This window comes from Megascapheus bottae, chromosome 5, assembly GCF_031878675.1.
Source record: "Megascapheus bottae isolate mThoBot1 chromosome 5, mThoBot2.hap1, whole genome shotgun sequence".
NCBI lineage: Eukaryota > Metazoa > Chordata > Mammalia > Rodentia > Geomyidae > Megascapheus > Megascapheus bottae.
Window position 1 is genome coordinate 78,315,910 of NC_143513.1, and position 24,103 is coordinate 78,340,012.

At 39.0% G+C, this 24,103-nt stretch overlaps 1 protein-coding gene across 1 annotated transcript in view; it reads right to left on the minus strand.

Annotated features, from left to right (window-relative positions):
* Nucleotides 1-572: 572 nt before the first annotated feature.
* Tpk1 (thiamin pyrophosphokinase 1) overlaps nt 573-24,103 on the minus strand; it is a 257,784-nt gene continuing 234,253 nt past the window's right edge. Inside the window, exon 9 of the mRNA XM_090333457.1 lies at nt 573-2,415. Within this exon, the coding sequence (XP_090189583.1) occupies nt 2,297-2,415 (119 nt within the window). The 3' untranslated portion in view covers nt 573-2,296. The remainder of the gene's footprint in view (nt 2,416-24,103) is intronic.

Here is a 24,103-nt window from a genome sequence, read left to right on the forward strand (position 1 = left end):
TGGCTACCAACCAGTTGTCACCAATGTGAATGGAAGATACAGTGAAGTGCTCTGCGCTCTGCATTTGTGACAAGGTGCAGGACTTACAAGTGGAGCTACAGCACTGCAGATACAACCCACTGCCTGTCTCTTCTTAATGTCCAGAGTGCTTTAGACAGTTTCTGCACCTTCTCCACTGTAGTGGTTTCTTCAGTCTTGGTATTAGCTTTTCTCTAGCATATGCTCTTGGAAGTTATCTACCTTCATTTTTAAAAATACTACAAGGCAAACAGAGTGCACAATCCCGGTTTTTACCGAGGAAGCATCAGGGGTCCAATGAGATGAGTATAAACCCTGGTCCAAGTGATCCGACCTCCACTTTTGTGGGCAAGAATGTATTAGTAGGTCTGATTGCTCTCTCAAATCAGATGAGAGATTTTAATTCATAATCAGGATGATAAATTATATACCTATTAATCATCCTTTGAGCCAAAATTTTAGATTTGGAAACACTGATTATGAGAGATTAGTTATAATGAAATGCAGGTGATAAAATGGATTATTTTCTTAAAAGCTGAGCACAGACATGCATATTGATAAGGAAATATTTTTATTTGACATCCAGATTTGTGGTATCACATATTCTGGCATAAAATAATTAAAAGTCATTTCTGATGATTCTTCAGAATTGTAGGGGAGTGCACCTGATCCATTTTCATTCTCTATTTACAATCTGAGTCTCACACTGCTGTAGCACCAAGAGGAAAGCAATTATTGGTTATTGTCTTTGTACATAAAACATGGCAGGCAGGTCCCCCTCAAATCATGGCTTATTTGGCAAGATGTGATTTAGTGATTATGGGAGTAAAAAGATACAAAGAGTGTCTCAGAAAAAGAAATGTGAATACGTTTTATATACCAGTTTGCTCAAGCTTGAGGTGTCAGTGACTGAGTATATTATCTCCCTTGTAACTGCTAGATGTCAGCATTTAAAAGTTGCATGTGGGAGGTTCCTACAGATGCAGCTGGTACGATCTCTTCGCTTTATGGCCAAGGAGGGTGGTGGCCAGGGGCAAAAAAAGGCCCAGGTCTTGGCATCTCTAGACTCCACGTTTGTTTATTCATACCAATAGACAGACTTATTTACTGATCATGTAAATAAACTTATGATCAGTGAACTGATATAGCTATTTTTTCAGTCTGAGGTAGGTATAAACAATATATTTTTCTCTTGCCAACTTTTCTCGACTAAGTTGTAATGGTTGTCAACCCACTAAAGCATAGCACACTTACATTTGAGTCTGGGGATTAGCCTGTGAGCAGGGCATCATGAGCAATCATTTATTGTTTACCATGGTCTACGTACTTATGTACTGTTTCCAATTCTAACAATTTAGGTCTATGATCATTTATTTATTTATTTACTTAGTTATTGCCAGTCATGGGACTTGAACCCAGGGCCCGGGCATTATCCTTGTACCTTTTTGTATTCAAGGTCAACATTCTACCACTTGTGCCACAGCATCACCTTCTGTTTTTGAGTGGCTAACTGGAGATACGAATCTCCTTTTTCTGCCTAGGCTGGCTTCAAACCAGGAATCTCAGATCTCAGCCTCTGAGTAGCTAGGGTTATCGGCATGAGCCACGGGCACATGGCTGATTCTTGATTTATGCTTGAGAGACACTGCTAGAGTTACAAAACCAGACTGAAACCTCACAGTTCTGACACACCAATCTGGAAGACTTTTTCTTAAAGGTAAAGCATAATATATATTATATAGAAGAGTAAAATATTAGAGGTGCTCAGAGCTAGCCCTTGTTAAGCACACTGTCAAGTGCTAAGACTCCAAGAGGAACTGCACAGGTTTTTAATTCCTAGCTTCATAGTTAAAGACAATTTTCTAGCATAAATGGAATGATTAAAAAATAGTTGTGAATTTTATACTGAAATGATCCACACTACCTTTCCAACAGAATGTAATAGAGCTCATTCACTTTCATGACACATAATTTTTTTCTCTCACTATAAAAACTGAGATCCATCATCTATAGTGTTATGTGGATGATCTAACCACACTCAGCGGGTTAAGATTAAGATCATGATGATTATGTCTGCAGTGCTAGGGTGTGAACCCAAGACTTGTACGTGCTGGGCCACCACCCTCTCTGCCACTGAGCTCCAATGCCAGTTCCTGTCATCTTGAAAACTGGTAGTGCTCCCTAGAGAAGTTCTGATTTCTGAATTGTTTGTGTTGAGCAACAAGGCCTTGGCAAAAGAAGTAGGGCGGAGGCACGAGGATGGACTCCAGTGGGCAGGCTAGTTTTTGATGGCCATGGTCCAGAGAAGTGGACGATCCGTTTCCACAGTCACCACACCAGATCCGTCATAGGTGTTGGATGTGCTGACCAGCGTTCCAAAGCTGAGCTCGTCATTGGCTGTCAGAAAAAGAGGAGCAGACAGATGAGTGAGCAGCAGCCTGGCTCCGGAGTAGACTGACTGCCAATAGTTATCAGAAGGCAATTAAGTTCACACACTTCAACAGCAGACACATAAAATTAGAATAGGTCTGGGGCCGGGAGTTTGGCCTAGTGGTAGAGTGCTTCCCTAGCATGCACGAAGTCCAGGGTTCGATTCCTTGGTACCACATATGTAGAAAAAAGCCAGAAGTGGTACTGTGACCCAGGACTGGCAAAAAAATTAGAATAGGTGACATAAATGATGTAGACTTTTCAAATGGAAAAATATCCATACCTTGCTATAATCATGCTTTCTGCAGTTAGTTCAGGGGCCATTTCCCATGTGAGGGTATATTACTCTTAATGTACACTGCACTAGAAGTTGTTTCTTTTGTCGGGTGAGGTGGCTCATGCCTGTAATCCTAGCTACTCAGGAGGCTGAGATTTGCGGATTAAGGTTCAAAGCCAGCCCAGACACAAAAAGACCTGAGACTCTTATCTCCATTTAACCTCTAGAAAACAGGCAGTGCGGGGCTCAAGGGTAGGGCAGTAGCCTTGAGCTGAAGAGCTCAGGGACAACGCCCAGGCTGATTTCAAGCCCCATGACCACCACCTCCCCCCCTAGCAAAAGAAAAGTTGTTTCTATTCATGTAATAATAATAAAACCTCTGTAATGTGTTTTCTCCTGTTCCTTCCCCAGTACGTTTTTTTTCCTCAGTGATTCACAACTGACATTTTATGAAACTTATTAGACCCCATAAAATATAGTGTTAGATTCATCAACAAGTGACAGGAGAAAGCTATTTGCCTTCAAAAGCAAGGGTTTCTGGTTATTTTTTTCTCATGGGGAAAAGCCATTGTGCAGTAAGTTGAGTGAGAGTTCAAAGGTCAGAACAGACTTTGAAATGTGGGATTTTCGACAAGTCAAATTAAGCTGTAACATGAAGGCAAGACAAGAGATAATCCTTTAAACGACTTAATTATCAAAGCAGAAGACTTGAAGATTTATGCAATCTGAGTTTATGTATTTATAAATCTAAACAATAAACATACAAAATCCACATATAAGCATATATCTATTTCCTTATAAGTCAGCACCCTCCATTCCTATCTTACACAGAAGCTGTTACACTTCACTTCTGCCGGCTCAGAAAGCCTGCCTCTCCTGCGACAGCTCTGAATGCCTAATGTGATTTCTTTTCTTTTTCTTTTTTGCCAGTCCTGGACTTGAGCTCTGGGCCTGAGCACTGTCCTTGGATTTTCTCAAGGCTAGAGCTCTACCACTTGAGCCTCAGCACCACTTCCGGCTTTTTTCTATGCATGTGGTACCAAGGAATCGAAACCGGGTCTTTGTGCATGCTAGGCAAGCACTCTACCAGTAGGCCAAACTCCTGGCCCCGCAATGTGATTTTCTTGGCAAAAATTCAAAGAGGAAGAAAAACTCCATGGTGCCCACACTGTCAGTGAGAAGCAAGTTCTTTTTCTTCCAACAAAACCTAAGTTATGCTGCTCGGGGGGAAAAAAATCATTTCCAGTGCTCATTTCCCACTAGAGGGAGCCTGCTATCTTTCTGAGGAAATCTTGAGAAAGCAATTTCAAAACACAAAAATGGCATTCCAGGATGGTAGACAAACCAATGTTATCAGTTCACAGGGTGTATATATTAAAATCGAAGCTACTTCATTTTCATAATTGTCAACATTTTTACTCCTGCCAACGTGAGGCTGTGAAGTAGCAGCGCTGTTCAGCGAGGCAGCCTGCATCTCATGAGCGTGCTCCCTAATACGTTCTGCAGAGTAGAGGCTCTGGGCTTTGTGCGATGACATTTCTGAACAGTGGTGACACTCATACTAGCACCTGCAGATCCACACACTGCTCCATGGCCGGGGGTCTGTGGCCAGTGGGAGTCACAAGAACGTGAGTCACATACATCTATTATCCCAGCTACCCCTGAGGCTGAAGTCCCACTATCTCAACTCAGGGGCAGCCTGGGCCAACAAATCTCAGAGTTTATATCTTCAGTTAACCAGCAAAAAACCCCCCATAAGTGTAGAGCACCAGTCTTGAGCAAAAAAGCCATGTGAAGTATAAGACCCTGTGTTCAATTCCCAGTACTGTCACACACACACACACACACACACACACACACACACACACACACACACACCCCATGTAGAAAAGACATCTGGAAATGCAGTGTTTAAACAAACCTACTTAAAATTACCAAGAGACTAAATACTATGTGCTCTGTAAGGCATATAAAAATAAGACTTCTGCTTGAACTTGTACCAGATAATCCTCTCATTGCAGTCATTCTGCTACGTCATTACCTCCCCTTCCTAGTCCTCTACATCACAAATCTGGCAATGTCAGACCTATGAAAGAGGATAAAAGATGGATTCTAATTGAAGATAAGGTAATATTCCAATAAAAACAAAATATACCCTGCCCTGCCCCACCCACACGTCTTGGCGCTGCATTTAAGACTGTAATTATCTAACTGCTTCCTGTTTGGCAGCCCCTCCATGCAACTTACTATTCCTTGGATAAGTCAGTAATTTCCTTTCTCCATGAAATATTTCATGGGTCACCTACTAGAACCAATGTAATCTTTTGCATGCTTTGTTGTATCCTTCCAGCCTCTACTCAAATGTCCCTTTCTTGTCTGGGTTTGACTCTTCACCTGCCAGGGGACTGGATTACTAATTCTCTTTTTGATTTTCTAGTGACTCATTTGCTTGTCTAACACATCCAAAGCTGTTTGAAATCCCAGTCTAGGACGGGAAACATGGATAGGATGAGCCCAAAATATCTTTTTCCACGAAGTTGTGAGACAGTGTTCAAAAATGGACCAAGTCAGATCACAAGGACAGAGAAGCTGGGACAATTTAGAGCAATCTGAAGTAGAATATATTATGGAGAAAAAGGCATTGTAAGACACTGAATAATGAAAAAGAATCTCCAGCCAGGGATATGGCTCAAGCATTAGAACCATTGTCTAGCAAGAAGGAAAACCTCCTGGGTTTAAACCCCTGTAAGAAAAAGAAAGGGGGAAGTGGTGGGGAGGAAGAGGGCACACATGCATGCTAGTGGCACAGAATTCCCAAAGGTGTGCACAGCAATATCTCCAACTTATAGCAAAAGACACCAACTTATAAAGGAAAGTATACCAGAAGTCACCACATTATAGCTTGTAACCACAAGTATGACTGGGTCAAGGTGAAAACTCCATGAATGGATGCTCAATCACTGACTGAAATGCTGTTGGGAAATGCATGAAAGCACGTGACTTCATATCGCAAAGAAAAACAAGAGCACGAGTTCCTGAATTATATCTTAACCAAATGATCAAGGTGCATCATTAGTAAAAGAAAAAAATGATAGGTGATATTTGATATGATGCTACCTGATGATTTCTGCCACAGAAATACATGACCTGAATCTAATCAGAGGGAAATGATAAATGAATATTAGACAACTAGGACAAATCAACTTTGTGAGTTTATCAAAACTACAAATGTGATAAGACCATAACAGAGGAAAGAGTATTCTTAATTAAAAGTACAAGCGAACATTACAACTGAAGCCAATGAATGATTTTAGATATCATATTACAGATGCATATAAAGAACAATTAGTGAATATGGTATGGACTGAATAATACTATACTCCCATCATTATATTAGAGTAGATAATGACATTGTAATTGTGTGGCAGACTGTTCTAGTTCCTAGGAGATACGTGCTAAAAATTTTAGCATGCCTATCTTCATGTTATTTTCAAACAATTCAAAGAGTAAAATGCAAGTGAACAAAGGAAAAACAGAAATAGCACTACTGAACAAAATAGTTGGTAAATCCCAGTGGAAGGTACACAGACCACACCAAAGTTCTTTTGTAGGTGAGAAGTTTCCAATATTAAAAATCACAATTTGGATCTGGTGCTGGTGGCTCATGCCATTAATTCTAGTTACTCAGAAGATTTGAGATTTCAATATCCTTACTGGAAGTTAGCCTGGGCCAAAAAGTCCAAGAGCCTCTACTGCCAGTTAACCACTAAAATGCCAGGTTGTGGCAATTTGTTTGGCTCAGGTTGTAACGTACTAGCTGTGAGCAAAAGGTCCAAGCTCGGTACAACCAAACTGTAATTTGGGGGAAAAAGCTAGGGAAAGAGATAGGCCCTAATGAAGGGAAGGTCTTTCCTGGTGTTTACCTCTTCTTCTCCCCAGAGCTGAACTAATGCCAGTATCGGGCATGGAGAAATGCTCACTGATGAGCACTGTACCAAGATAAATCCAAATTGAACATGTGTGCCAAATCGAGATATATGTGCATTTCATGTGGGAAGAATTCCTGGGCTGGTGCTAAGCACACAGTCCAGAACGCCACCGAGTTCTTCCTTTGTGAGTTTCCCCTATTCCTGGATGTAGAAGGAAAATTAACCTGCCACCTGGGAAGAAGATAAAAATAAAACTTACTGTTAAGCATGGCACTGCTAACAGCCTCATCTGTGCTTTCCTTTGGGGTTGTATGTCTCCAAACCCTGATCTGCTAGAGACTTTCAAGGTGAGTACTCTCTCCTCTCCAGCCTAACAAGAAACCCAGCCTTGAACTCCCCCTATGCAAGTGCTCTTGTGATGCCATTGAAAGTGCTTCCATTTATCTTCATCTCCCTCATATCTCTTGACCTTGGACTGGGGCTGAAGACATTAGAAGGCTTCTGACATCCAATTATTCTTCTTTCTCTATATTTTCTGGATTATGCCTCAGCCTGCTGTCTGTCTGTAAAACAATTAGACCAGGACAATGGGAGTACTTAGAATCAAAACTAATAATGCCAGTCAAAAGATGTGTCCAACATCCGTTCTTCCCAATGCTTAGTTTTCCCAAAATAAAACCTGTCAATGTTTTTGTTTTGCTAACATAATTTCTGGATGTTCTGTCATTTTCATGTTCTACTCAGAGCTTGCTGTTGTGGTTAAAGGGATACACAGAGCTCCATCAGGAAGAAATAACAGTTTTATAAAATAAGAGCAATTAAAATCCATAAAATATGACCTGTAGCCATTATTTGTCTTAAGTGAATGATCTGGCCAGGTACTCTGGCTCACTTCTATAGTCTTAGCTACTCAGGAGCCTGAGATCTGAAGACTGTTTCGAAGCAGAAGCCTGGGCAGGAAAGTTAGTTTTAAGCAGTAAATTGCCAGAAGTGCAGTTGTGACTCTTGTGGTAGATTCCTTAGCCTTGAACACAAAACCTGAGGGTCAAATAGTGCCTAGGCCCCTGAATTCAAACCCTTGGCCTGAAAGATGTAGTCACCCAGGGAAATAAAAGCATCTGTGTAGATCTGAGTGAAGATGACCGGGGGAAAAGTGAGTAACAATGGGGTGTAAATGTGTGTGTGGAGAGGTGTGATGGACTCTCTGAGGAGTAACTCTACTGCTTGCCCTCAGCTTCTGGAGCTTTGCACTGTCTCCTATGGGTGCTGGCTTGCCTGAGAGCTTTCACCCTGGTATGAGAACTACTGTCTGCACACAACCATGAGTCCTACATTGCTTCTCACCCCACTGTGTGGCTGCCTGGCTGTGGAATGGGGCACCATCCTGTGTAGCTGGGCTTAAGTGCCACCCTGGGTAACAGACCTGAGCTTTCCAGTCTAATACCCCACACCTTTAGCTAACATTTCCCCAGGTGACCTCAGCATCTATTTGGAAAAATGCTAATAGTACCCACCCCCAGTAATTTCAAATGCTGTGATCGTACAGATGAGTGAGTTAATGTCTGTGAAGGGCTTTGACTTCTCCAGAAAAGTGTTGGAAATCTGTGTTATTATCATCTTCATTTGCACAGAGGAAGTGTTAAAGTGGCATTTGCTTCTGTCCTTCAAATGTCAACAGAGATTATTGTAAGTATATCAAACACTTGGAAATGACATAGAAAAGTGGAGAAAGAGAAGAATATGCAAGGTATCACAGAGTAATTACTTTTCATCAATCTCCAATCTGCAAGTGACATCTATTCAAAGGAAGCTAGAGACATAATCCATGCTTTTTATTTATTATTATTATTATTATTATTTTTAGAATTTTAGAGTCACATCAGATAACCTCAGACAGACAGGCAAATAAAAAAGCCAAATCCCATGTATGCTCATGTAAAGGCATGCATGTCTTGTAGGAGAAGAGGAGTGACAAAGGAGTGGTGCAGGTCTGTTTCTCTTCCTTAGATCACGTGGAATGGGCGAGGTGGGAGAAGTCATGCCTGGCTTTGAAAGGCCCAATTCCTTGGAATGAGACTGGTCTTATTTACCTGGTTATGAGCTATTTATGTCTTAGTCACATGACAACTTGGTTCTATATGAAAACGTATATATGCTCTACTGCTAATGGCACTATTCATCACATTAACTATGTTTCTGCTGGCTGCCATATGTGATGGGAAGGATTTGGGTTAGGTTGCTGCACTGGGCATACACAAAGGTGGTGACATTAAGAAAACCTTGAAAGCCAATGTTTCGTGTGGTTTTGTAGATCAGAGGAAACTGCAAGGATCCTCCTGAAAGTAAAGTTGAGTGGCTCTAACAAGGGCGGAAGGCTGGCACATCTACTGTACAAGCCACTGTAGTTGCCGTTGATGTCAGATCAGAAAAATGCCTTCTGACACTCTTGAACATAGATTTCGTGCAGTCTTTCAATAGCAGTCTGAGACTAAGTAGTGCACATCACATGTAAGTCTGGTGAAATACAACACAGTTATTGAAGATGTAAAGTGCAGAGAGATGCAAAAGTGTAGGGGGAAAATTCACAATTCAAAATACATGCCTCCATCACAACTGGGTAAATATGTTCTGGCATATACACACATTTACATTCTGTCATAATAATTAAAAAATAAAAACAGAAGCAAGATATCATAGATTGTTCAAAGAAGGCATATTAACAAGGATCCTGGCTCCTTCAAAGAGAACCTCCTTGCAGTGAAATGCTCAGTTCTTTTGTGAAGCACCTTCCAGTTCCTGGGCCCCTGGATGGCCCTGTGATCCCACCTTTAGTTCTGTCATCCACTACACTATGCTTCCAGGACAAGTCGGAACCTGTCACCTCTAGTTTTTCTAGAGCTCCTGTCACCCTCCATCAATAGCCAGAGACCACAGTCTGGAACTCTGTGAAGTTCTGAAAGTGGAAACTCAATCAGTGCTCAAGCTTGCTTTTGTTTGCCTTATTGAAAGACACATAACATACATTAAATAGTAGATGGATGCTTCTCTACCTAGCAGAATTCCTTACGTCATGTGGCTCTTAAACAGATTTTTACTTTGTGAGTCTAACTACCATTTTAAGAAATACAGAATTTATGTTCAAATGTTTTTTTTAATATTAACAGATTTGATTTGTGATACTAGGTAATAAAGTACTATCTTGGGCTTTGTCCACAACCAACAAATATGTATTATATCCTTGCTCATAATATATTTTCATCATGGCCTATTTTCATTTTTAATTTCTCCTCTCTGATATATAATGATAATATTTCACATTTGGAATAGCTGACATCTTAGTATATGAATATTCTAATGAACATGAGCATATTAGTCATTCTTAAAAACAAATGACTTTAATTTACAATATATTCCCCATCCCACTCCAGTTATAATCAACCAGTTCATTAACATTCATACCATGGACCTTTTCCTGATGATGGCCTGAGCTTCTTTTGTGATGAACTTTCTTTGCATTAAGTATAATGCAAAGTTATATATTATATTATCCCAGCCTCACGTTTATAACCTTCTCTTTGCCAATTTATTCTATCACTCACAGCGCTGGCATATATAATGCTGTCTTATAATTAAATGCTCAAATATCCTTTTATTGCAATTAGTTTATGAGTTCCCTGTAAGCAGAAATACGACTTGTTCTAACCTAAATTATCATAGACTTTCTGATCTAGAAAGGATGTTAACAAGTTTAACAAGGTTAATTTAGACAAAAGGGAAGCTCTTTTATTGTCCAATAAGGAGTGTCAAGCTTAGCTTTACTGACTAGCCAAAGCAAACTGGCCTCTGACAACTGCTTAGGGCTGCAGAGATATGGTTCAAGCACCATTGATCTAGTACCTAACTCCTTTATTTTCAAGACAGGAAACGAAACTCAAGGAGCCTTAGGATCCAGGGCACCTGAGTCTTGTGATTGAGGTTCCGCATGGTTGCTCTCACCTTTCACACTTACCACCCTCACACATCTGGGAAGTTCCTTTACTATTATTGGATTACCTCATCAAAGTTAAAGTATTTAAGGTACACTTTCAGTTTCTCAAGTACCTGGATGTATGGTTTTATTATGTACATCTTTCTAAAGCACATTAATTACTGAAGGCTGACTGATATTAAGAGGCCAAACCTGATTCAGTGTCTTCATCTTTGATTCTGGAGTAAGTTGCAGTGTGTGGGCTATAGAAAGTCCTTAAATGGGAAACTGAGTTTAGTGAGCCACAGAAAAAGATATTACATTTTTAACAGTACAACTGGCTGTGTGTAGCTCAACCTTCTAATGTGGTACATGTTTAACGTTGCAAAGACATGTCTGGTATGTGACATCTCTTAAGAGCCAAAAGAGAAGAATTTCCTTTCTGTTTTTACTTAGCTACAAATCCACTGTACAAAGGGATTTACTCAGCCTGAAAACAGTTAAGAGGCCATTACAACTAACAAAAAAAAATAGAAAAATAACAGATTAACTTCTGGCCTAGGTTTCTCCTTCAGTGTAGCTATTTTATGACATTTAAGAGATGGCAAGTAGAAGGAGAAAGAAAGAAATAACACACCTTAAATAACTGTCTTTTTAAAAAAGAGAATAAGAAAATTCTATTGGGCTGATTCAATTGCCACTTTAGGATGCTTCCTTATACTCTCTTGAATTTTTTTTTAACATTTTATGAAGATGTTGAAATAGGTCAAGCGACTATAGTTTACACAGATATCCTTCTGTGTTGTTACATAAAATAGCAATTCATAAGGTCAGAGGGAGGAGTCATGTGTCTAGTGGAAAAATTTGCATAACTGAATTTATGTTATTCATTTTAGGAATAGAATGTATTATGAAAATTCTTGCAGTATGTGATCTTTTGTGTTTCTTTTAAAAAGTGATGGTTTTAACAAAAGCAGAAACGCAGGACTAAGTGTTATTCATACACAGGATGGTGAAATGTACTCCCCCCAGTGTGCTGTGGAAACCGCCTTGCCATGCTCCATAGTTCAGCATCAGACATAATGAATATTGGCAGAACTCGTACTAGAATTAAAGTCCACTCAGGAGACGTGTGAAGTTAAAGGCCTTGTGTTATTAACAAAGCATTTTCTTAAAAGGAAGGAAACTCAGTTCACTTTTATGCTGGGACTTTTCTCAGTTTAAACTGCTGATATGAGTAAGTCCATTAAAACTGGTGAGTCTGAAAGGTCCTAATAGTGTACATGCACCCCAAATACCAACATGAAAGATACTGCTTCTCTCTCTATTCTTCTTCAAAACCCTAGAAGACTGTAAAACCTGCATTATGCTACCTGCCCATTTGCATACACAACCCATCAATGATAATAAACCCTTGTTTCTCTCACTAGCTAAACTGCCCTTCAAGTATGCTATAGGAACAAGGAAACTTCTAGAATACTAACAAACAATCCTCAAAATTTCTGCACTCTAGCTGTGCTCCAGTGTTTTAGACCTGTAATTCTTGCTATTTAGGAGGCTGAGGTCTGAGGATAGTTGTTTGAAACAAGCCCAGGCAGAAAAGTCTGTAAGACTTATCTCCAATTAAAACATCACAGAAAGCCAGAAGTAGAGCTGTGACTCAAGTGGTAGAACAACAGTCTTGAGCACAAAAGCTCAGGAATAGTGCACCATCAAACTCCAATATTGGCACAAAAATAATTCCATACTCCAATATACCTTTAATTAGAGTATTTATCATGCCTTATGCCATATTATTGCACATATTATTGCAAATTTCTATAGGCCTAAGTATGGCAATAAATATATTGGTATGGAACCAATATATCTGTGTGCAGGCCAATGTGTGCCATTATTTGAACTGTGCAATTTCAGATGAGAAAAATAAACTTCACACAGGATTGACATACTGGATCTTAGATGAATGAAAATATAAAGCACACTGCATTGAAGTCAAGGCCTAGGGGTCTGCCTACAGTTGGGCAAGTCATTTATTCTACCTGGGCCTGAGTTCAAAATGTTCAAATTATGAAGCTCATGCCATGTCATTTATAAAGTGCTTATCCTTTCATCTACTGGTTTGAACACATCCATAGCTGGATTTTATCTATCCCAGGGTTCAGGTTAATGTAATATAGTTCTCCCCTCCCCTCCTCACTGCAGGGTATCCAACCCAGAGGTTCACACATACTAAGCACTTACTCTGCTACTAAACAAAACCTCTGGCTTCTGTGATGCAAGGTTCCCTCCCTTTTATATTATAAACTTCCATTTGAATTTCTTATGTATTATTTCCATAGATTTTCCAATATCCATTTCATTAATGACTCCTCCAAGACTCCTTCCTCTCTCATGTTCTGTAGGCAGTGAAGGTCATTTGAAGTTACACAGGAAGGTCACCTTAAGTGACAAAAATAATAAAGTAGCAAGACTTAAATATATACGTGAGCAATGGAAATACCACATCAAAGGGAGAACTCTGACCCACAACTTTCAGAAGCCTGTCTGGGAAAACAAGTCCTTACCTGCAAGAACTGACCCAGGAAATTAGCCTACTGTAAGTAGTTAATGATTGACTGTAAAAAGCTGACTTTTGGAGCCACATGTTGGCTAATACCTTTACTGGAATCTTACATTCCTTACACTATCTATATGAAATAGGTATTATTTCTATAAATTTTTGAAGGTAAATCATCTCCTATAGAATATAAACCGTTCTTACTCCTCCAGTTCATTCTTGTCTTCTCCCTCTGGGACAGCAATGATATCAGAGAGCAAAATAGCCAGTGAATTGCTGAGCACATTTTCTGGCACATGACAAGGAGTTCAGATATGTTGGGTGTTATTATTCTATCCCTGAAAGCAGTGCCTGCCATATGGGTATTCCATGCATTCTGGGTATTAGATGCAGACTGACGTTCAAAAAATTACACTGTGCCATGAGATGTGGACTACTAAGGCCTCAGACCTGGAGGACCTTGAGGTTTTTAGTTGGTCACATTTACTTCAATGAAGAATAACAAAACCTTTCCTAATTTTTTCTTCACAGCATTCACTCCCCTGTTTTCAGAAAGAAAAAAGGAAACCGAAAGAGTTGTTAATCAGTATCATGTTCATCAGAGAAGGACTTCCCTTTATTCCAACTATTATTTTGTTGGTATGAACTGAGGGCCAGTGTCGTTACCTCTGCTTTCTCACTACTTGTGTGTATGGATACTGGAATTCAGGAGATTTGAATTTGAGAAATCTGCTCCTCTGGGAAGATAAAATGCAATTACAGAGTTGAAGAAAATGCAAGTGGAAATAGCACACAGACAGCCTGAGCTTCTGCTCTCCTCTCCTCCTACTGGAGGAAGCCCATGCGGGGCAGAGGGAAACGGCAGCTGGAGAAGCAGTACTTGTTAACAAACAACGAGGAAAGGAATTCACCTCAGATATTAGGAACTTAGCCAAAGGAGAAAGACTGAAACGAGATGCTGTCTTTATACTACTCTATACACTTTTTGTAATTCCTGCTAGAATACACATTTATATCTATTTGTCTTTCTCACTCAGTCTTGTTAAATGCTCCCAAAAAAGTCCCTAGAAGATGGTTTTCAGTTTGCCAAAATGTTCAACAAAAACCTGCTTGCCAATGGAAAGGTACTTTTCCTCACAGAGAGGAGCGAGGATGTATGGGCACTGTATGAAAATGACACTGGAGCATGGGGAGGGGAGTGTACAGTGGGGACTTACATAGAAAGTCTGGCTCAAAAATGATTTGGCAAGAAACCTGTAAACCAGATGATGAGATCTTACATTCAATTCTGGAGAGAATTATCCAGTTAAGTGATGAAAAGCAGGTACTGTAGGTAGATGTGACATCTCTCTGGTACCAGACAGAAGTCAGGAGGATTTTCTGAAATTCTCAAATAGCCAACTGAAAACACTCCCTATGGATTAGGTCCAGTATATTAATCCAGGGAACATGTTAAAGAATCCAAACAGGAGAATTCTGCATTTTTCTAAGCAGATGAGATATTATTGCTTTAGAGACATAACTCTGAGAATGAGCTCATCCCTAGAAGTTGCAAATCAATGTAGTCTCTTTTTTCAAGAAAACATATCTATACTGAGCTACCCTTGCATCCTGGAGGTAAAGCCCACTCTGACATGAAGAATGATTCTCCTCATTTTCTGGGGAGTTTGCTTTGCTGTTATTTTATAGCATGATTTCACATCTGAATTCATCAACAATATTGGCCCGTAATCCCCTTTCTTTCTTACCTTCCTTCCTTTTCTTTTCTTTCTTTTTCTGTTGGTCCTGGGGCTTGGACTCTGGGCCTGGGCGCTGTCCCTGAGCTCTTCAGCTCAAGGCTACCACCCTACCCCCTGGAGACACAGGGATACTTTGGGTTTTCTGGTGATTAATTGGAGATAAGAGTTTCATGGACTTTAGTGCCATGGAGTTTCATGGACTTTTCATGGGCTGGCTTTGAACCTTGATCCTCAGATCTCAGCCTCCTTAGTAGCTAGGATTACAGGCGTGAGCTACTGCACCTGGTTGTATTCCTCTTTCTTTAGGTGATCTTGCTTGTCTTTGCTGTCAGGGACAGGTTAGCCTCATCAAAGCAGGGAAATAGTTCCTTTTTCCTAATATATTTTTTTTGAATCGTTTCAGAACTAGTAGTATTTTTTTCTTTATACATTACATACAATTCAATTGTGAAGCTTCTTGGCCCTAGATTTCTATTCAGTGTACATTTTAGAATTGTCTCCTTACACATTGTTCTGTTCAGTTCCCATTTCTCCTTGACTCTTCCTTGGTAGGCTGTGTATTTTTAGTGATTTGTTGGCATATAATTATTCAGAGCAGCCTCTTAAAATCCTTTGTATCATGTGGTATCTGTGATTTTCAGATATGATTTTTATTTATTTCATATCTGATTTTTTTCTATTTATTTCATCTCTTTTTTTCTTACTTTTGTTAAGTTTCATTTTGCTAAAAAAATGACAACAAACCAATTTATTTCCTAGCGTCTTCTGATGCTCTTCTAGTCTTATTCATCTCTGCTCTGGTCTTTGTTAGTACAGAGTTTAGTTTGTTTATTCTTTCCCTTCCATTAAGCTGTTTATGGAGACTTTCTGTTTTTATCTTGGCTGCACTGGAGTTGAACTCATGGCCTTGTGTTTGCTAGGTAAGCACTCAACTACTTGAGCCATGCTTCTTGTCCTTTTTCATTTTAATTATTTTTTCAGATAGAAATTTTACTGTCGGGCTGGGAGTTTGGCCTAGTGGTTAAAGTGCTTGCCTAGCATGCATGAAGACCCGGGTTCAATTCCTTGGTACCACATACATAGAAAAAAGCCGGAAGTGGTGCTGAGTCTCAAGTGGTAGAGATTCAGCCTTGAGAAAGTCAAAGGACAGTGCTCAGGCCCTGAGCTCAAGCCCAGGACTGCAAAAAAAAAAAAAAAAAAAAAAAAAAAAGAAATTTTACTGTCTGCCTGGATCAACCTTAGAACAAAATATTCCTTAGACATTCTGTGTAGCTCTGAAATAATATGCCTGGGTTGATCTTTTTGGAAATATGATCCCATTTCCTCTGCCCAAGCAGCTGGAATGATAGGAATGAAATACTGTGTATATTTTTGATGTAAGCAGTTATTTCACTAAATTTCCAACATTATAACTCAACACCATAAGCTTCTGTATGTTGTGCCTCCATTTTTACTTCTCTCAAGGTAATCTTTCCTTTGTCCACACCCCTCCTTTGATTGCCCAAGTTATTCTGGAATATGTTATTCATCTTTCATTTATTTGCATGTATTCTGAAGTTCCTAATGTTAATAACTTCTGGTTTCATCCAAGGTACTTAAAGGTATGTCCGTCTTCTTAAGTTTGTTTTGCGGAATGACTGGCACAGGGCCTCACCTGTGGAACGGTTCCTCTCGGGCTTCAGGAGAATGTGCTCTCTGCATTGCTGTGTGGAATGTTCTGTGAACTGTCTTCACTGCGCAGAGCTCACACTCAACTCTGCTGTTTCCTTACTTTCTAGGCAGATGAACACTGCATTGTCGACAGAGGAGCACAGAATTCCCACACTGTGATTATATCACAAGTCTTCATCCATAAGACCTATTAATATTTGCTGTATATAGTTAAGTGCATTGTTGTGAAGTATGTGTATATTTTATATTTATGATATATTTTTCTAACGAATTGACTCTTTTATCATTATATAGTGATCTTCCTTGTATGTTTTTGTTTTGTTTTGTGACTTAAGATCTATTTTGTCTGACATAGGTTTAGATACACCTGCTCTATATTTATAAAAATGTAAATACATGGAACCGGGAGTTTGGCCTAGTGGTAAAAGTGCTTGCCTAGCATGCACAAAGACCCTGGTTCGATTCCTTGGTACCACGTACATAGAAAAAAGCTGGAAGTGGTGAAGCTCTAGCCTTGAGAAAGTCCAAGGACAGGGCTCAGGTCCTGAGCTCAAGCCCAGGACTGGCAAAAAAAACAAAGAAACAAAAAAATGTAAATACATATATTTTCATGACTTTACTCTCAGTGGAAGTGTTTTCCTAAAGGCTAAGAAATTTTCCTTTTAATCCATTTAGTTAAGCTATGTCTTTATTCCAAGTACTATTGACAGGTCTTTATCTGTCAACACTGTTTACTACTGTCATTGTCTTACTTCTTGCTCACTGTTTTGTATTTCTTTTGTTCTGTTCTTCCAGTTTTGCTGGTGTCCTTGATGACTTCTCTTTTGTTTGTCTACTAGAGTGTTTTTATCTTTGGGCAAAACACTAAGCTTTGATACATTTTGGGGAAGGGGTAAAGAAAAGTTTAACTCAGAATTAAACAAGGATTAGAACTTTGAATAGAGTTGTAACAACTACTATTTTGTTGTTATTGATGCTGTTAAGCAAGGCGTGACAATGTCACAGACCAAAGTTAACCTTTGTCATTTCTGTGCCTTTTCCACTCCTTTAGTAATTTGTAGTTCTTAGTTTTGTGGTCATGGCTCCCCACTGCCTTTCAACCTTTCTCCGATGCTTTGAGACCATTTTCTCCATTGGTCTGACATTTTGTCTTTTTTTCTTAGGAACTTAACTCTCAAATAATGCCCCATTTCTCAAATATTCCACTCTACCTGAAGCTCTATACAGACTTTGGGGGAAATAATAATGTACAAATATTAGTACAAATATTAGTAATCTTGTTATCATTGTTACCCTTGTTTCCCAAACTAAGTTGTAACAATTTAGGGAGTATCCTTAGGAATTTGCTGAGCTTTATTATTATTATTATTATTATTTTATATAGAAGTTCTTACATCAGAATTCATGAACAAGAAATACAAAGTTAGAAACATCTCCCATGAAGTACTGTGGACACTCTGACAGCAGCAATTTATCAACATAAATTACTATGCTTAGCTGCATGCTTTTGTCACAGGGAGACAGGGCACTTCCTAAATTGCCTGCTGCCTCCTTTAATAACAATCTTGGGTTTTCACAACCTAGATCTCAGAACAAAAAAGACACCTTGATGCATAGAGATGGAAAAATTCAGATGTTATGGATATTTCTGGGAGCATCTACATGCTACTCTATTCATCGTTAGATTGCAGCTTTTTCCTCTGTCTGGATGTGGCAATAGATTACTTAGGCAAGAAAATGGGAGTAGGAGAGAAGGGATCGGAAGCTTTGCAGTAAATAAGTCTGCCTGTCTCACTTTGCTTTGAATCAAAGGAAAGACAAAACTGTATTCACTGTCACCATCTTTGTAGTGGCTTCTAACAGCATTAAGTGGGGAAAACACTCTTATCTCCAGCAATGCACCAACAAATTGATTTTAAAATGTATACTTTTAACATGTGTTCTTAAAGGTGTTAGCATTTGGTAAACAGTATGAATAAGTGTCTTCCAACTACTTTAGATATTTTATGGGCACATTTTTTCCCCTCATGTATAAACTGTATCAATATGCACTTCAGAATTATTTGAAATACACTACCATACAAAGTTGTGAACATATTCAACAAAATCTAATTTGGCGAGAGACAGCTGATTCCAGTGGACTTTATTTTTGAATAAAGTAGGTGAAGCCTGGAGGCACATCTCCTTAGTGTCAGAGTCCATGCTCATTCTACTCACGGCACCATTGCTGTAGAAAACACCTGTGCCTCTGGAGACTCGGCTCAAGTGGTAGAGTGCCTGCCTGGCAAGAAGCCTAGGATTCGAATCCCAGAACTGCCAAAAAAGAATTTGGAAAGCACGTTTTCATGTATCACAGTTCTAAAAAGCTAGTTTTCATTCTGTTACCCATCCACAATCCTACACCTCTGAATTGTTTCCTTCCAGAATAATGACAGAAAGTTTGGGTTTAGTTATCACAAAGTGGACTCATTAGAAATCAACATTCTGCATATGTGCGCGTGTGTGTGTGTGTGTGTGTGTGTGTGTGTGTGTTATGGTCTGTGCTGAAACCTGAAGAAGTGGTAGAGACAAGAGCAGAGTCATCTACAGTCTCTTGCTTTCTGAACACTTGAAGTTTCATTATCTGTTAATGAGTAGTGTCACCTGTGCTAGGTGGAATTGTGGCGGCCTACAGATGTTACCTCCCAACTCTACTTCATATGGGGTACTCAGGTTGCAAACGAGAGGTATCTTTCCAATCACATGATCTCAAGGCAAGGAGACTACCCTGGAGTTTTAACCAAGTGAGACCACTTAGACCTCAGCACCTCAGAACTCTGTGAAGATGAATGTGAATTATTGAAAGTGCCAAAGTCCTTGGTCATTTGCGATAGCAGGCACAGAAGAGTGTGCAAGTCAGTCACTGGTAAGGCTAGCTGAATTATGATGACTAACAGACAGCAGGAACCTAAAAACGTCAGATTTTATTTTAGTTGAGAATTTCTGAAAGAATAGAAAAGCACAAATAAAGAGAAAATTTGATTTAGTTACAGTTAAAAATTCTGTAAATCAAAGGACAGTATAAAGTATGAGAAAAGAAAATGTATACAACATGAGTATTTCCATAAGATATGTATGAAATAGGACAAGTATCTGGAATATCTACAGAACTTTCACAATAAAAGGACAACTGATCTTTTAAATATAAATAAGATTTTTCTTACCTCCGTCACCAAATAACTGGCTAATAAGCAGACAAAATTATCATCATTTACTAAAGAACTGTATATAAAACCTACAGTGAGATACAATTCTGATCCACTGTGAAGAGCTCTCCCTGTGTCCCTCCCCCACTCCCCCTCTCTACCTGAAGACTTGAACCTGGGTGCAGTCCCTGAGCTCTTTTTGCCCAAGGCTACTGCTCTACCAGTTTGAGCTACAACTCCACTTCCACTTTTCTGGTGGTTAGTTGGAATAAGAGTCTTATTGATTTTTGCTGCCTAGGCTGGCTTTGAACCACAAGCTTTAGACCTCAGCCTCCTGAAGGTCAGTGAGGATATGGCGGTACCACCCTGACAATAAAACACAATTAAAAGAAAAAAAGAGAAAATGTACTCCAAATAGAAAATGACACCTGCAATCTGACATAGGAATGAACATAATGTGGTACAACAGAATATTGTATAGTCAGAAAAAGGAATGCAGTACAGGTATATACTGCAATATGAGTAAGCAAGCCTTATTACCGTCAAGGTCAAAAGCAGGATAGAATATCCACATATTCTATTCCTATGAAATGTCTACAATAAGTAAATCTATGGATATAGAAAAGATTGGTGGATGCCAGGAAATAGAGAAATTGGGAAGTTGGTTCTGATTACTAATAGATTCAGGGCTTACTTTGGTGGTAATAAAAATCCTTCTGGAGTCCAGTGAAGGTAATGCTTGCACAACATAGAGAGTTATTGAAACATATGTTGTTGTTTGTGCTTTGCTTGTTTTTTGTTTTCACATATTAGTTTTAGATATTTCATCTTGGTGATTCAGAGTTTCTAAGATAGATTCTAAGATTCAGAGAGATTCTAAATTTGTTGAGGGCAGAGATTATATATTATAATTTTAAAATCCTACAACTTTTTGCTTGGGCTTTAGAACATGGAACTTGCCAGTTATTCAAAGGGAATGTGGACTTTTATTTCCATTCTTGTTTTGAGAATAGTACAAAACATACTAGAGTTCTTTCCCATCTTCTAAGATGCACATAGTGTGCATAGCAGAGACACAGTGATTCCACTAAATGACCTCTGAACTGTATACTTCAGTGAATTATCTGTAATCTATATTTTATACATATATTATATGCACATATGTTCATGTTATGTATATTGACGTATCAATATGTCAATATTTAGAATCAGGAGCTCTTGACTCATGCCTGTAATCCTAGCTACTCAGGAAGCTGAGATCTCAGGTATCTTGGTTTAAAGTTAGTTAGGAAGAAATGTCCACAAGACTCCATCTCCAAAATAATTAGCATAAAGTATAGTATAAAGTAGAGCTGGAGGCATTGCTTAAGTGGTAGAGGACCAAGTGAGTAGTCTTAGGCCCTGAATTCAAACTCTGGTGTCAACTCCTTCCTCCTCAAGAAAAGAACTAAATATATAGAGAACACACATCTGTCAGGTTACTTTACTGAAATAAACTGATAAATAACTGCTATTGAACTAAAACATTTTCTTTACACTCACAGAATCTCATAAAGCTTACATGAACCCAACTCTAGTCAGTCCCAAAACACTATCTCAAGCTTTGAAATTCTTTCCACTACATCTGACATTGGAGCACATTCTGTAATTCAGCCCCTTTTCCTGGGTTGTTAGCTTATGGTACCTCACATATACATATACTCACAAGTAACCTTGGTAAGGATGAATAAACTTTTGAAACTCCCGCAGTTCTTATATTAGTTGGAAAATGAATTATCTTTATGGCATTTGGTGCCTAGAAACTGCCTTGTGCCTATTCTTTTTTTTTGTCAGTCCTGGGGCTTGAACTCAGGGTCTGAGTTCTGCCCTTGGGCTTTTTCAAGGCTAAGCTCTACCACTTGAGCACAGTACTACTTCTGGCTTTTTCTATGTATGTGGTACTGAGGAATTGAACCCAGGTCTTCATGTATGCTAGGCAAGCACTCTATCACTAGGCCAAACTCCTTGTCCCATCCCTGTGCTTGTTCCAATCACACATCTCTTCAAGGTCATTATCATCTGTAATCCTGCTTAAGTGACTGGACTGACCTATGCCACACCAATGCATGGCACAACTCCTCAGCACTGTACCAACCTCACATATCAGAACTACTGCAGAAATATAGACAAAGAACTCAGAAGAATGAGATAAGAGACATTACTTAAAGCCTACTTAAGATCAATTTCCCTCATAAACCACTCAGTCAGCTAAGCTCTAGAATGCGGCTAAGCCCATTGTCATGTTTGAAATCAGAAAAAGACTAAGCAATCAATGGAAGCCATAGACTCTTCATCTTCCAATGTCACAGGAAAAGAAAACCACAAACTTATGATATTCAAGAACCAGAAAACAGGACAAAATAGAACAACAATAACAACAAACAATCTTCCTTCTATGCCATTGTTTTCTGAAGACATTTCATAATGCAAGATGTGAGAGTTCTTTGGAAATTTACTGGGTACCGCAGCACACTCACCTCCACAGATTTTTGAGCAATCTGCTCAGTAGTGATGGAATGTTGTGTTATTCATCAGGCCTTCCCCTTCTGAAGAAAAATGAAGCACATAAAGGAAAAGAACCATAGTGAAAATAGGGGTTTGCTGAAAGGTTAATGTGCTCTTCAGCCCACTTCTGATGGATCGCTGAGCAGACACACAGTCTCTTTATCTGATGCGTGCGGGAAGAACTGTCACGTTTCACCTTTGGAAATGGGCCGTTACTCGAGGTGACAGATTATGAATTGTGGGATGTGGCCAGCACCTGGCCAGACAAGGAAGAGTTCATAAATCAAGACTCAAAACAGAAATACCTGACTAAAATCCTTGAGTTCTCTGAGCGGTTGGAGAAAGGTAGGTAAGAATAGGTTGAACTTTTTTTATGTGTATATTTATGACTCGTGCTGGGTACTGTGGCTGTTGAGTATCAAAAGACTTGTTAAGGGTCCATAAAAATGTTGGGTTTTTTTTTTGTTTTGTTTTAACAAGACTTAGGCAGAGTGCGTTTTTTCTCCATGTAGTAAGGGTAACAATTGGGGCTGTTGGAGAGTGTTTGGATTAAAGAGTTTGATTTTAACAGGAGATGGTTTTAGTATTCTAAAGAGAGCTGGCACTGGCTTATCTGACATACAATTTTATACAAGACAAGGATTACGACTTTATTGCTCTAGAGAACAGCCACACTTTGGGAGACTATGCAGATGGTACTATTCTAAGTAGGTGAGACTAAATGAAAATAAAGGTTTAAGAAGACTTGAGGATAGGTCAATTAGAGTGAATAAAGACGTCCTTAAAAGAGAGTTAATGTAACATGGCCCAAATAGGAATGAAGTGCAAAAGTTACTCCAGAGTTATCATCCGCAAATATGGCCTAGTGGCCTTGAAAGGCAAGCCTTTGGAAAAGTATTAGTAACATACAGCAGACAGTGTGGAACTATCTGCTCTTCATCCTAGGGTGATCACACCTAAATACTAAGGAGCTTGTTGGGTATTTCCTCATATTGAACCTTCACTTCTTAGAGCAGCCACTGAGTGGAGAATTCATCAGAAAGCACTTAAAGAGTTCATATCCTTCTACACCCAGAGAAAAATGAGCCTAAATATATATACATATATATATGTAGGGTCACAAGTATAATTTTTGATAAGATTACTTTAAAGTAATTCCAATTCCTTTGTTCAACTATTTAAAGATAATTTAAAAAAGAACTAAGAAAGAAAAATGAGCTAAGTAAATATACAAATCAATATTTTAGTATTACCAACATAATTTTTGTTATTTTAAAAATCACAATGCATTTATGTATACCTTTATATTATATATACAACTCTATGTTGCAAATATACTCTCTCTCTCTTTCTCTCTCTCTCTCTATATATACATATATGTAAAAATACCTATGGCCATGATCAGGACTTGAACTCAGCGCCTCATGTCCCTTCAGCCTGCCTGCCCTACACACCATCCCTTGAGGAACACCTCCATCCAGTACAGCCTTTTTCCTGGTCAAGTGAAGTAAAATTCCCATGAACTCTTTTTTTTTCTTGGCTGGCTTGAAACCACGATCCTCCAGAGCTCAGGTTTCTGTGTAGCTGATATTATAGGCATGAGTCACAAGTGACTGCCATGGGCATATGTTAAATATACCAGGTATACCACATATAGAAAGCAGAGGACAGTTTTATAAGAATGAAAAGGTACTGTTAAGCACCTTCTCTAATAAAGTGTCTTGTTAAAGGCAGCCTCTGGGCTTTATAGTTTATAGATAAAACCTATTGTAATTATATTCAGATA